General features: G+C 38.7%; 1 protein-coding gene across 4 annotated transcripts in view; it reads left to right on the forward strand.

The window, feature by feature from the left end:
- The window catches only part of EIF2A (eukaryotic translation initiation factor 2A), a 42,605-nt gene extending 33,778 nt beyond the window's left edge, over positions 1 to 8,827 (forward strand). For 2 of the 4 annotated variants that reach the window (XM_021069600.2, XM_021069601.2), the window contains 3 exons: positions 3,721 to 3,849; positions 6,908 to 6,973; positions 8,429 to 8,827. In XM_021069600.2, coding sequence (XP_020925259.1) covers positions 3,721 to 3,849; positions 6,908 to 6,973; positions 8,429 to 8,494 — 261 coding nt within the window. In that variant the 3' untranslated portion in view covers positions 8,495 to 8,827. Of the gene's footprint in view, positions 1 to 3,720; positions 3,850 to 6,907; positions 7,440 to 7,659 lie in introns of all 4 variants that reach the window. The other 2 variants (XR_014824177.1, XR_014824176.1) reach the window with 2 other exon arrangements.
- The last annotated feature ends 5,716 nt before the right edge of the window (positions 8,828 to 14,543 follow it).

Below are 14,543 nucleotides of genomic sequence, written 5' to 3' on the forward strand. Positions count from 1 at the left end.
TGACTTTTTTTTCTCACATATGGGTGTTGCTATGCAGTATTTCTTTCTCTTTCTGGCTTATTTCACTTAGCCTAGTGCCTTCTAGGTTCATGTATATCGTTGCAAATGGCAGGATTTCTTTCTTTATGGCTGGATAATATTCTACTCTGTGTATCTATGTATATATGTTTATATGTCATATTTTCTATATCCATTCATTCATTGATGGACACAGGTTGTTGCCATACCTTGGTTATTATGAATAATGTTACAGTGAACATGGGAACACAGATATCTCTTTGGGATAATGATTTTGTTTCCTTTGGGTATGAAGTGAGATTGCTAAATTATGGTACTTCTCTTTTTAATTTCTTAAAGAACCACCATACTGGTTTTTTTAAAAGTATTAGTTGATTTACGCTATTATGCCAATTTCTACAATTCAGCAAAGTACTCAGTTATATAATTATAGATATAGATATACACACACATTCTTTTTTATATTCTTTTCCATCATGCACTGGTTTTTATAATGGCTATATAAGATCCTTTGTAAAACCCACTCAACTTAGAATCCTTTTATTTTTTTTGGCTGCACCCGCAGCATCAGACATTCCCAGGCCAGGAATCAAGCCCTTACTGCAGCAGTGACAACCCTGGATCCTTAACTACTAGGCTACCAGGGAACTCCTGGAGTCTTACTGTTATAAGTGATATTTCTTCCTCTGATATTTTTAATATGACCATTGCTGGTACTGAGTTAAGATCCTTTTGTAATGAAATATTAGTCATTAATTTGACTTTCTTAAAGATACCCCTCTGGCTCTTTTGAAAAAACAATCAGTGCTATTAATGTAAAACATAATTATTATAAGAACAACCTCATCCCATCCCACTTCATACAACTATATAATCACTCATACTATTTGTTAAAGATGATACTACTAATCTATCATTATGGAGTTATTCTTTGCATATTTTCTTAGTAATGGCAAAGAGTTTTCTCCTAAGCAAGATAATCCTTTCAATATGCATTTTTGAGACAACTGGCTGGAGTTAGTCAAAGTTATGGCTGTGTGATAGAAAAAAGGATCTCACCTTGACCAGATTTTCTCATACCTGACTAAATTAAGGAATTAGATGTATATAGTCTAACAAGTACTTTTATGAACTGGTCATGATTTTGTAAGCTTATCAACTTTACAAAATAATTGAAACAAAGAGTTTAATTTACTATATATGCAACCCTTTCAGAGAATGACCAGAACTTAAGCATAATAACACACATTTTAATTTATTCTTTTTAAAAAAAATATGGAGGAAAATTGTGTCATATTTCACTTCAATAGTTTTTCACATTTATGACATTAATCTTCTTAGAAAAGTTAATATTCTCAGCTGATTACAAACTATAAATTTTTAAGAATTCCATTGTGTCTCAGTCTGTTAAGGATCCAGTGTTGTTACTGCTGTGGTATGGGTTCGATCCCTGGCCCAGGAACTTCTACATGCTGTGGTATGCCAAAAAGAAAAAAAAAATTTTTTTGTCTAATGTCAAAAGTGAATTTTTTTTTCTTTTCTTTTCTTTTTTTTTGGTCTTGTTAGGGCCTTACCCGAGGCACACGGAAGTTCCCAGGCTAGGGTTTGAATCAGAGCTGTAGCCGCTGCTCTACACCACAGCCATAGTAACGTCATATCCGAGCTGTGTCTGTGACCTACACTACAGCTCACAGCAATGCTGGATCCTTAACCCACTGAGCGAGGCCAGGAATCCAACCTACATCTTTATGGATGCTAGTCAGATTCGCTTTGCTGAGCCATGATGGGAACTCCTAAATAATTTCTTTCTGAATACTCTGTTAAAGTACTTGGTAATGTTCTCACGTAGAAGATTAGGAATTAATGTTTGTTGACTATAGTCTACAAAATACAACAAACATGACCCTAAAAAAGAAAAAAGTGACTCTGATTCTGCCCTCTAAAAACTCTCAGACACTTTTAGATTTGGACATCTAGGAGTGATACCCTGGTCCATGCCCCTCTGGGATGCTTTAGGAGTTCAGAGTATTCCACCCAGAGCTCTAAGTGGTTTAGAGTCCTGCAGGGTCTGTGTATTCCCCTGGGAACTCTATAAGGAAGAAGTAGAAGCCCTACCTTTGGGCCAGTAAAGACTTAAACAACCTCTTCCCCCACACACATCCCTTATCAAAATGTATGTCATGTCTAATTACCAAAGGAGAGTTGTTCTTTTGCTCTTTCATTTATTTAGCATTTGCAGTAAAGCTCAGTTTATTCTGGGGACACAGGTGAACAAAGAAACCTCAGGTAAGTTTAATGGGTAGTACAGTACAGTTACAGTGTCACAGTAAGGGACATATTTTGTGCAACTAATTACATCTTTGGGGGGGGATTTTCCAGGAGGCCTAAAGGATAAGTAGGGTCAGACAGGTGCCCTGAAGTTGTTCTCTGCACTAGGAACAGTACACATGAAGGCCAGGAAACAAGAATATATGGTGCTGAGTTCCCGTCATGGCTCAGTGGAAACGAATCTGACTAGGAACCATGAGGTTTCGGGTTGGATCCTCCCTTGGTGGGTTAAGGATCCGGCGTGGCCGTGAGCTGTGGTATAGGTTGGAGACTCAGCTCAGATGTCATGTTGCCATGGCTCCGGCATAAGCTGGTGGCTACAGCTCCGATTCGACCCCTAGGCTGGGAACGTCCATATGCTGTGGGTGCGGCCCTAAAAAGCAAAAAAAAAAAAAGAATATATGGCACAAGAATATATATTTAGGAGAAATAAAAGTGGTTCAGAACCAGTGGTTACTTAGTGAAGAGGGATGAAGCTAGAAAGGTCATCCAAGACCTGATTACATTGGGAACAATGTAGTGTCCCTTTTAGGGAACAGAGTTTTCCATGGCACTTTGTTGCAGATCTGAATTGATCTCATTATAAATAAATCTCTGTAGGTCTTAACCGATACCATCATCCATTGCATGAACTTGAGCATATATATTCATTATAGTTTTGGAGGATATCACAAGAGTGAAACGTCAAACACCTTAGTTAGAAAAGCCCTCTCAGAGTTACCACTCTGGCACAACAGGATCAGCAGCATCTTGGGAGCATTGGGACGCAGGTTTGATTCCCGACCTGAAACAGTGGGTCACGGATCCAGCATTGCTGCAGCTGTGGCTTAGGTCAAAACTACAGCTAGGTTCAAATCTGATCCCAGGCCTGGAAACTCCATATGCCATGAGGTGGCCAAAGAGAAAAGAAAACACGAACAGAAAAGCTCTCTCTCATTTCCAAGCCTTCCATGTAGCAGCATATCCCAAAATATTCAAAAATTTGAGATGCTTATTGGCTGATGCAGAAACCTCCTAGTTTACTCTGCTAAGTTGTTTCATTTCTTCCCACTTGTCCTTTTATTATATTACTAATGTATTATTTTTATTTTATTATTATGTTACTTTAAATTCTAGATCTATGACAATCATAGTAAAAACCTTTTGGGTATCTCATTATACTGTGATTTTTTTTAAAGCTTCATTGTAACTTTCTATTGTGGGACAATATAACATACTTAATGAGAACTTTAATTCAGATCCTTTCTTTATATAAAATGTATAAAAGATAAAATTATATTTTGGTTTCTGAATTTTCTATACCAAGACTCTTGATTGAAATATCTTAATGATTTCATTTTAGAAAGTTGAATTTTTGAAAAATATTTCCTACAGGAAGCGAGAAGTGACAAGAGTCCAGATATGGCACCTTCTCCTGCCCCACAGAACACACCACGAAATACTGTCTCTCATTCAACTTCTGGAGACCCTGAGATAGACAAAAAAATCAAGAACCTAAAGAAGGTGGGAGGCTTAAATGAAAAGCAGATGTGTTTATTGAAAGAAATACATGAGAATTTGGAGTTCCTGTTGTGGTTCAGCGGAAACAAATCTGACTAGCATCCATGAGGACACAGGTTCCATCCCTGGCCCCGCTCAGTGGGTTAAAGATCCAGCGTTGCTGTGAGCTGTGGTGTAGGTCACAGACATGGCTCGGATATGATGTTGATGTGGCTGTGGCATAGGCCAGAGGCTATAGCTCTGATTTGACCCCTAGCATGGGAACCTCCATATGCCACAAGTGCAGCCCTTAAAAAAAAAAAAAAAAAGGAAAAAGAAAAAGAAATACATGAGAATTATATAAATAATGTTTATTTAAAAATTTTTTTTTTCTTTTTTTCAGGGCTGCACCTGTGGCATTTGGAAGTTCCCAGGCTAGGGGTTGAATCGAAGCTGCAGCTGTTGGCCTGCACCATAGCCATGGCAACACCAGAGCCGAGCCATGTCTGCAACCTACACCACCGCTCAGGGCAATGCTGGATTCTTAAGCCACTGAGTGAGGCCAGGGATTGAACCTGCATCCTTGTGGATACTAGTCGAGTTCTTAACCTGCTGAGCCATGACAGGAACTCCAAGAAAATAGTGTTTGTTTGTTTTGTCTTTTGTCTTTTTAGGGCCACACCAGAGGCATATGGAGGTTCCCAGGCTAGGGATCTAATTGGAGAAAATAATGTTTAGATGCCTAAAGACAGTCATCTGACAGCTTCGTAGCAGATCTAATTGTCCCTTTGTCACTGCTATGAAATACTATAACTTAGGGATAGCACTTATTTGAGTTCTATTCACAGATGTCTAAAGGATATTAGTCGTTTTATTATTGATTTTTAGAGTAATAAGAAATAACGTACCTTTGTACAGAAATATGCGGAACACTTTTTTTTTTTTTTTTTTTGGTCTTTTTAGGGGTGCACATGAAATTTCCCAGGCTAGGGGTTAAATCAGAGTTACAGCTGCCAGGTGCAGCCACAGCCACAGACACAGCCACACCAGATCTGAGCTGCATCTGAAACCTACGCCACAGTTCATGGCAATGCCAGAACCTACATCCTCATGGATCCTAGTCGTGTTTGTTAACTGTTGAGTCACAACAGGAACTCCTGCTGAACATGTTTATACTCACTATTTCATTAGATACTTGTAAGACAAGTAGGAATGGGTATTTACCTCAGTTTAAAGAAAGAAAAGTTGGAGTTCCCGTCGTGGCGCAGTGGTTAACGAATCTGACTAGGAACCATGAGGTTGCGGGTTCGGTCCCTTCCCTTGCTCAGTGGGTTAAAAGATCCGGCATTGCCGTGAGCTGTGGTGTATGTTGCAGACGCAGCTTGGATCCTGAGTTGCTGTGGCTCTGGTGTAGGCCGGCGGCTACAGCTCCAATTCGACCCCTAGCCTGGGAACCTCCATATGCCGTGGCAGCGGCCCAAAGAAATAGCAAAGAAAAAAATAAAGTTCCCTGGTGGCTCAGCAGGTTAAGGATCCAGCATTGTTATTGCAGTGGCTTGGGTTCTGTCCCTTGCCCAGGAACGAATGCATTCCAAGAGTGTAGCCTAATAATAATAATATGAGCCCCTGCTGTGGCACAATGGGATAGGTGACATCTTAAGAGCTCTGGGATGTAGGTTCAGTCCCCAGCCTGGCACTGTAGGTTAAAGATCCAGCATTGCCGAAGCTGAGGCTTAGGTCACAACTTTGGCTCAGATCTGATGCCTGGCCCAGGAGCTCCATGTGCTGCAGAGCAGCCAAAAATGAAAATAATAAGAATAATAAATAAGAAAGAGAAGAAAGGTGAAAAGTTTATTATCTTGTCAATTTCCAACCAGTTTGTGATGGTGATCTCAGAGGTAAAATCTTTTTCTTCTTTTTTTTTTTTTGCATTCTAGGGCCTCCCTCACAGCACTTGGAAGTTCCCGGGCTAGGGGTCGAATCGGAGCCGTAGCACTCAGCCTGCACAGCTCATGGCAACACCAGATCCTTAACCCACTGAACGAGGCCAGGGATTGAACCCGCATCCTCATGAATACTAGTTAGATTCGTTTCCACTGAGCCACAATGGGAACTCGAAAATCAGGTTTCTAGAGCCCTTCCCAGGCTACGATTATGAAATTTCTCTTAAAGTCAAAGACATCATTCAGGTACAATGATTTGCTGAAATAAATGGTGAAATTGGTGATAATTTACATAATGTACATGTATATATATATATATATATACACACACACACATAGATGTACATATGTGACAGTATTAATTAAAATCTGGAAAAAATTTTGTCAAATTCTATTTTCTTTTCTTTTTTTTTTTTGTCTTTTTTTTGTCTTTTTGCCATTTCTTGGGCCACTTCCTCGGCATGTGGAGGTTCCCAGACTAGCGGTCGAATCGGAGCTGTGGCCACTGGCCTACACCAGAGCCACAGCAACTTGGGATCCAGGCCATGTCTGCAACCTACACCATAGCGCACGGCCATGCCGGATCCTTAACCAACTGAGCAAGGGCAGGGATCAAACCTGCAACCTCATGGTTCCTAGTCGGATTTGTTAACCACTGAGCCATGATGGAACTCCTCCATTTTCTTAACATACCCAATTTCATTTAATTTTGAGAAATTGTTTACGTTAGTATTTTAGCAGTGTACTCTTTTTGTCTTTTTGCCATTTCTTGGGCCGCTTCCTCGGCATATGGAGGTTCCCAGACTAGGGGTCGAATCGGAGCTGTGGCCACCGGCCTACACCAGAGCCACAGCAACGCAGGATCCGAGCTGCGTCTGTGACCCACACCACAGCTCACAGCAATGCCGGATCCCTAACCCACCGAGCAAGGCCAGGGATCGAACCCGCAACCTCATGGTTCCTAGTTGGATTCATTAACCACTGAGCCATAATGGGAACTCCTAGCAGTCTACTCTTGATACAAATGTAAGATCAAATTGATTGTCCTTACTCAGGTTTCACTTGAACTGTTAGTAAGAGAATTTATATTCTAAAATTAACTTACTCTTCCTTTCTTTTGACTCTTTTGATATTTGCAGAAACTGAAAGCAATCGAACAACTGAAAGAACAAGCAGCAACTGGAAAACAGCTAGAAAAAAATCAGGTCTGTTCTGCATTTTTCTTTTTTTTCTTTTTAGGGCCACACCTGCAGCATATGGAAGTTCCTAGCCTAGGAGTCGAATCAGAGCTGTAGCTGCCCGCCTACACCAAGATAACAGCAGTGGGCCAGTTCCAAGCCTTATCTGCAACCTATGCTGGGTCTTTAACCCACTGAGTGAGGCCAGGGATCAAATCCATAACCTAGTCAGGTTCTTAACCTACTGAGCCATAATGAGAACTCCTTTTATGCATTTTTCATTCGGGTTTATAGACACTACCACCCTTCCCCTTTTTCTTGTAAACAGTTGTTTGGGTAAAAGAGCATGCAGATTTTAAAACTTCTTTTGAAAACCGTATGCATGCAGATTTTAAAACTTCTTTTGAAAACCATATGCCATTTTTTAAAAAATTTTATTCCTTTTTTTGTTTGTTTTTTTAGGCCCGCACCTGTGACATTTGGAAGTTCCTAGGCTAGGGGTTAAATTGGAGCTGCAGCTGCCGGCCTATACCACAGCTCACAGCAATGCCAGATCCTTAACCCACTGAGTGATGCCAGGGATCGAATCTACGTCCTCATGGATACTAGTCGGTTTCATTTCCGCTGAGCAAAGATGGAAACTCCCCCCACCCCCTTTTTTTTTTTTTTTTTTTTTTTTTGTCTTTTTCAGGGCTGCACTGTGGCATATGGAGGTTCCCAGGCTAGGGGTCAGGGATCAAACCCGCAACCTCATGGTTCCTAGTCAGATTCGTTTCTGCTGCGCCATGATGGGAACTCCCCCCATTTTTTTTTTTTTTTTTTAATGTTAACTCTAGCAGAAGACATGGCCTGGATCATGGTGAATGAGGGAGTCCCTATTTCCTGTGAGGTGAATTAATGCACCTGCTGCTCAAAATAAAGCCAGTTTAATATATTAGACAAATATAAGACTCTCTTCTTTTCCTGTATCTCAGGTTGCACTCTCCTGCTTGCCCCTTTCCTTCCTCCTTTCCTCAGCACTTTGAAGCCCGAGTATGGAATGGAAAATGTATTAGATCTGAAGAGATGCAGGAAGAAAGCTCTGGGTTTTGCCCCCTTGATTCATACCAAACAAAACTTGTTTCTAATTGTATTTTTATTTATTTTATTATTATTCTTTTTTATGGCCACACTGTGGCATATGGATGTTCCCAGGCTGAGGATTGAATGCAAGCTGCAGCTGTGGCAGCGCCACATCCTTTAAGCCACTGCACCAGGCCAGGGATCGAACCCTGAGCTGCTACAGTTGGATTCTTAACCCACTGTGCCACAGCTGGAACTCCTCTAATCTATATTTTTAAATCTGTGTTTACCAGTAGATCTGGTAAGGTCTCAGAAATATTTTTTCTCTAAATTTTTTCTCTTTTGCTTTATGGCTATAGATCTGATAATTATTTTATCTCATTTCCTATTTAATAACTTTATTGTTTTATACTTTTCTAGTTGGAGAAAATTCAGAAAGAAAAAGCCCTTCTCCAGGAGCTGGAAGATTTGGAACTGGGTATTTAAAGATTCATAGAAAGCAAGTTAGTTACCAGAAATCAATACAAAATCACACTTTCTGTTAAGCTCATTGGTGTACATGCAATATCCATGTGCTCACATTTAATATTCACTTATAATTTTAACCATTAATCCAAGATTCTGCATATATGTAAAATTATTAATAATGGTCTGTTAAATTGGCTTTTACATCCTGCATCCTATATCATGTCAACACATGATATAGAAAAGAAACATTTTTTTTTAAGCTAAGCTCGACAGATTGAAAGACCAGTGTCATTGCTTTTTAGTAGGGGACAGTCTTTAACAGATAAATGAATAAAGACATTTTAAATATAATCATTGTTGACTTTGTTATAAGTTTCTTAATTAACAGATCCTTTATTAATTTACAAGGCAAGTCTGGGAAATTTTTCCTCTGAATGTATAATATGGCTTTCTTGATTCTAAAACAGTATATTGTAAAACATTAAAGAAAAGCCTTAAAATCAGGTTGTACTAAATATATTAAATTGTTTAGATTATTTGTAGTATTTGAAGTAAAGATTTTCTGACCAATTCTAAAGAAAATATAGACTTTAATAATAGAAAATAGTAAAACACTTTGTTTTGATATTTCAAATAATAAACATGATTATTTAATGATGAGGTAAATATTTTCCAAATACAAACTATATTTATTTTGCTATAGTTGAGTCTTGATTGCTTTGATTGTTCACTCATATGATGAATAAAAGATATCCTGATAATCCGAGATACTCAGCCATCAAAACTAATTTATATTTGGTTTTAGAATTGAAATTCAGTTAAATTTTTTTATCAGATTTATATTTGAAGTTACTTTTGCTTCATTTGCATTGATACAGGTTTTCATTTTCCAGAGCTAATATTTAAGCTAAGTTTTTTTTTTTTTTTTTTTGTCTTTTGTCTTTTTTGTTGTTGTTGTTGTTGCTATTTCTTGGGCCGCTCCCGCGGCATATGGAGGTTCCCAGGCTAGGGGTTGAATCGGAGCTGTAGCCACCGGCCTACGCCAGAGCCACAGCAACTCGGGATCCGAGCCGCGTCTGCAACCTACACCACAGCTCACGGCAACGCCGGATCGTTAACCCACTGAGCAAGGGCAGGGACCGAACCCGCAACCTCATGGTTCCTAGTCGGATTCGTTAACCACTGTGCCACGACGGGAACTCCTAAGTTTTAAATATTAATATTTAAGTTCCCTTTGTGTCTCAGTGGTTAAGAAACCCAACTAGTATCCATGAGGCCTTGGGTTTGATTTCTGTCCTTGCTCAGTGGGTTAAGGATCCAGCGTTGCTGTGAGCTCTGGTGTAGGACGGTGGCTACAACTTGAATTGGATCCCTAGCCTGGGAACCTCCATATGCCACAGGTGCAGCCCTAAAAAGACCAAAAAGAAAAAAAAAAAAAAGGAAAAGAATCTAGAAATACTTTGAGATATATGCACAGATAACTGAGTTTACTGATGCTCCAAAGCTACTAATAAAATTTGTTAAAGGGCCAATGCATTAAAATTTGAGTGGTATTTTAAATGTTTTGTGTGTAGAGTGAGTGTGGACACACACACTTATGTACATGTAATTGTTAATCATTTTTAAAATGTTTATCTCAGAGGTAGTATCATTGAACTTTTTGTTTTAGTTGGATGCTTTTTATTGCTCCAAGGTGACTGTTCCTACCAAAATTAGAACACTTTTACTAAATTTTTAGAATTGTGTTCATTTCTATAATCATTTACTCCATTTAATTTTTCCAAGGAAATGTTTTATTTCTGAACGCATATCAGTATAAAAATCACTGAGGTGTTCTTTGACTACATAGTTTGTTTGACTTTTATCTTAAATATATCATACTGTGGGAGTAAGAGTAAAATAGTAGAAAAAAGAGTATAGGGTGATGCGTTGAAAATGAAATTTTAAATACACTCCTGTGTTTTATAAAGGAAAAATCTGTAAATCCTGGATTCATAAAAACCCCTTTTTCTTAATCATCTCAGAAATGTATTTGGCATTTACCATAAATGTCTGTGAAGAACATTATAAACTTCCCGTTGTGGTGCAGTGGAAACGAATCCGACTAGGAACCATGAGGTTGTGGGTTCTAGCCCTAGACTTACTCAGTGGGTTAAGGATCTGGCTTTGCTGTGAGCTGTGGTGTAGGTCGCAGACGTAGCTCGGATCTGGTGTTGCTGTGACTGTAGCACAGGCTGAGAGCTGCAGCTCCAATTCGACGCCTTGCCTGGGAACTTCCATATATCATGGGTGTGGCCCTAAAAAGCAAGAAAAAGAAAAAAAAAATTTAAGAGCTTGAGGGGAGCCACTTCAGTAGACACCAAGGCGCTTTCATGGGTTTCAAGTTTCTCAGGAAGGAGAAGGAAAAAGAAACAAAACCTAACTTTTATACCTGAAAAAAAGGAATTCTCTTAGAAAAGAAATAGAGATATAATTTATGCCAGAACATGCTTATATATGTTGCCAAAGAAAATAATACAGAATATTTTCAAAACAATACTATATTTTTTATAGTTACATTTAAGTATGTAAACTTACAGAAAAAAAGTTTGGTAAGAGTGCAAACTAAACTGATGACATCAATATTAGGGTGAGCAGTGATCAAAAGGAACTTTAGTCTTATTTGTAATGTTTAATTATATAATAAATATATTTGTTTTGTACAATTTAAAAGTAACCACTCAGTGGGTTAAGGATATGGCATTGCTGCAAGCTACAATGTATGTAAGTCATAGTTGTGGCTCAGATCTGGTGTTGCTGTGGCTGTGGCATAAACCAGCAGCTGCAGCTCCAATTTGTCCCCTAGCCTGGGAACTTCCATATGCCATGGGTGTGGCCCTAAAAAGACAAAAAAAAAAAAAAAAAAAAAAAAAAATCATAACCAATTAAGGCTAGGCTTCAGAATAGGAAATTGTTTTCTTCCAGTTCAATTTTATGACTTTGATACATCACTAGTATCTAAGGTAAGGATTCAGTGTTATGGCTATTGAGTGGAATTCATTTGCACTTTGGAAACACATCAAAGTGTGTTCCAAATTGAGGCAGCATAAGAGGAAGCTAAATGGCTGCAAAAAATGCCTCTGGTTTTTTTTGTAAAGAAATATTGACAAGTAGATTTGGGAAATCTGATGTATTGTCTTGTAAATGCCCAGTAAGTTGAGATTCCATCTTTTATCCTGGCCTATTACCTAATACATAAACAAAATGAGTTTGATTCCTACTTTGCATACTAATTGATTCACTTATGATTGTTTTTATTGTTAATGGGTACCTATGATCTTTCTATAATATATAATTTAGTAATATATATGACCCTCAGGCTATAGAATTAAGAAATTTGCCAGTATCACAAAGGTAGGATGTGGGATTTCCTTTTTTTTTTTTTTTTTTTTTTTTTTTCTTTTTAGGGCCACAACTGCAGCATATGAAAGTTTCCAGGCTAGGGGTGAAATCAGAGCTGAAGCTGTGAGCCAGATCCTTAACCCACTGAGTGAGGCCAGGAATCAAACCCCCTTCCTTATGGATACTAGTTGGGTTCTTAACCTACTGAACCACAATGGGAACTCCCAGGATGTAGGGTTTGAACCCAGGCAGTCTGATGTCAGAGCCTGTGCTTCCAGGTCACTATATCATTGCTTCTCTATCCTTAGGTATATATCCTTATGTACTTCGTTTAGTGTAATTGCACAATAGATTCTATAAGTATGATTGCTGGACTGTACACACTTCAGTTTTTTTTGTTTTTTGTTTTTTTCTTTCTTTCTTTTGGGGCCACACCTGCAGCATATGGAGATTCCGAGGCCAGGGGTCTAATCAGAGCTGCAGCTGCGAGCCTATGCCACAGTCACAGTAACTCAGGATTTGAGCTCTGTCTGCAGCCTACACCACAGCTCATGGCAGTGCCAGATCCTTAACCCACTGAGTGAGGCCAGGGATCGAACCCACATCCTCATGAATACTAGCTGGGTTTGATATCTCTGAGCCATAGTGGCAACTCCCACACTTCAGTTCTTATGGGTACTGCCAAATTGCCTTTTCTAAATGTTTATACTCTCGTGAAAGTTTCCTGTATTCTTATCAGATCTATAAGACTTTTGATTTTTTGCCAGATTGAGAGAGGAGAAATGATACTTTATGGTTTTGTTACTTTTTATTAGTAATGGGTTATGTACTTTTCCATATTTGTTGATTGTTTATTTTATTTAATTAATTAATTAATTAATTTATTTATTTATTTAGTCTTTTTGTCTTTTCTAGGGCCGCTCTTGCGGCATATGGAGGTTCCCAGGCTAGGGGTAGAATTGGAGCTGTAGCCACCAGCCTACGCCAGAGCCACAGCAACTCAGGATCCGAGCTGCATCTGCAACCTACACCACAGCTCACGGCAACGCCAGATCCTTAACCCACTAAGCAAGGCCAGGGATCGAACCCGCAACCTCATGGTTCCTAGTCAGATTCGTTAACCACTGCACCACAACGGGAACTCCCTAAAAAATGTTTTTCTAAGTAGCAAGTACATGCACAGAATTTTTTAAAATTCAAATATATATAAAAAAGCATACAATGAAAAGCTCTGTTCTAGATGCGGCAATTACCAGTTTATGTATCTTTCCAAAGATACATTCATATATATATTCAAGTATACATATACTTGCTTTTTAAAAAAAAGCAAATACACACTGTTCTGTATGCCTCTTTCCCCTTAACATATTTTGGAAATCATATCAGTACATTGCCCTTTTTATATTTGTACATGTAACTTTATAATTACTACATGGTGTGGAAGTAGGATAATTTAACCAGCTAACACTTATGTACATTTAAGTTATAAAGTTCTTTTAAACATACATATACACATGCTGAAAAATAAAAATACAGTGGTCCACCAAGTTCATGTGATTTTTCTGTACTGATTTTTCATGTACTTGTGATTTTCTGAACTTCATTGTAATAAAATGAGGGAAGTTTTTTAAAAACTAACAGTAAAGTGGGAGTTCCGGTGTGGCACAGTGGGCTAAGGATCCACTGTTGCCCCAGCTGTGGCACAGGTCGCAACTGTGGCATGGGTTCAGTCCCTGACTCAGGAACTTGCACTTACTGCAGGTGCAGCCAAAACAAACAAAAACAATGAAGTATAGATGTTTATCTGTATTCTGGGATTAAGTTGGGTGTTTTTGAGAAATTACATTAGTTCTGTGAATGCTCATTTTAACTGGTGGTCATTTTTGCAATGTATCTCTTTGAGTTAGATACTAGAAGGGACAGCTAGGAATATTAAAAATTTTATTTAAGTGTGATTTCAAAGCAGTTCTTGATTCACCCAGCTGTGTAAATACATTAATGTGCAGAGCAGGGCAAACTGGTAAGAATTTATAAATAGTAAAATGACAAATAACTTTGACAGCCTTGCTCTTCCAATCTTGTCAAAATTAAGTGTTTTATTTCTGGAAGGAAGGAGGAATTCTGAAATAAGCCCTCTTCTCTGGGTTCCCCTCAGCACCCAAGATGGTAAAATCACACCATGGTTAGGAGGAGTAACCTTCGCACTTTTTTTAAAAGCTTCATGGATCAGTTCTTCAAGTGTTAAAGTACAAGTTATAAAGGAAATTCAGTATATCATTTAGAAATAACAAGTTAAGATTGGTTCGTGAAATGGAGTGAAAGACAATTGAAGATTCAAAACCTGCTACCAAAAGATGTGGCCAGGCGCCTTTAATACTGGGGCTGTTGTAACAAGATGCCATAGACTGGGTTACTTATTAATAAGAAAAATGTATTTCTGACAAACTGGAAGCTGAGAGGTCTAAGACCAAGGTACGAGTAGATCTGATATCTGGTGAAAGTTCACTTCCTTGTTCTGTCTCACTGTCCTCAAGTGGTGGAAGGGGTGACGGAGCTCTCTGGGCCACCTTTATTATTTATTTATTTTTAATTTACTTATGTACTTATTTTGTGCTTTTTAGGGCTGCAAACGTGGCACATGGAGGTTCTCATGCTAGGGGTCAAATTGGAGCCGCAGCTGCTGGCC

The sequence above is a fragment of the Sus scrofa genome, chromosome 13 (assembly GCF_054392235.1).
Source record: "Sus scrofa isolate SSC_HxYL_T2T_F1_AM1 chromosome 13, Sscrofa_HxYL_maternal_Yorkshire_Landrace_v2.0, whole genome shotgun sequence".
NCBI lineage: Eukaryota > Metazoa > Chordata > Mammalia > Artiodactyla > Suidae > Sus > Sus scrofa.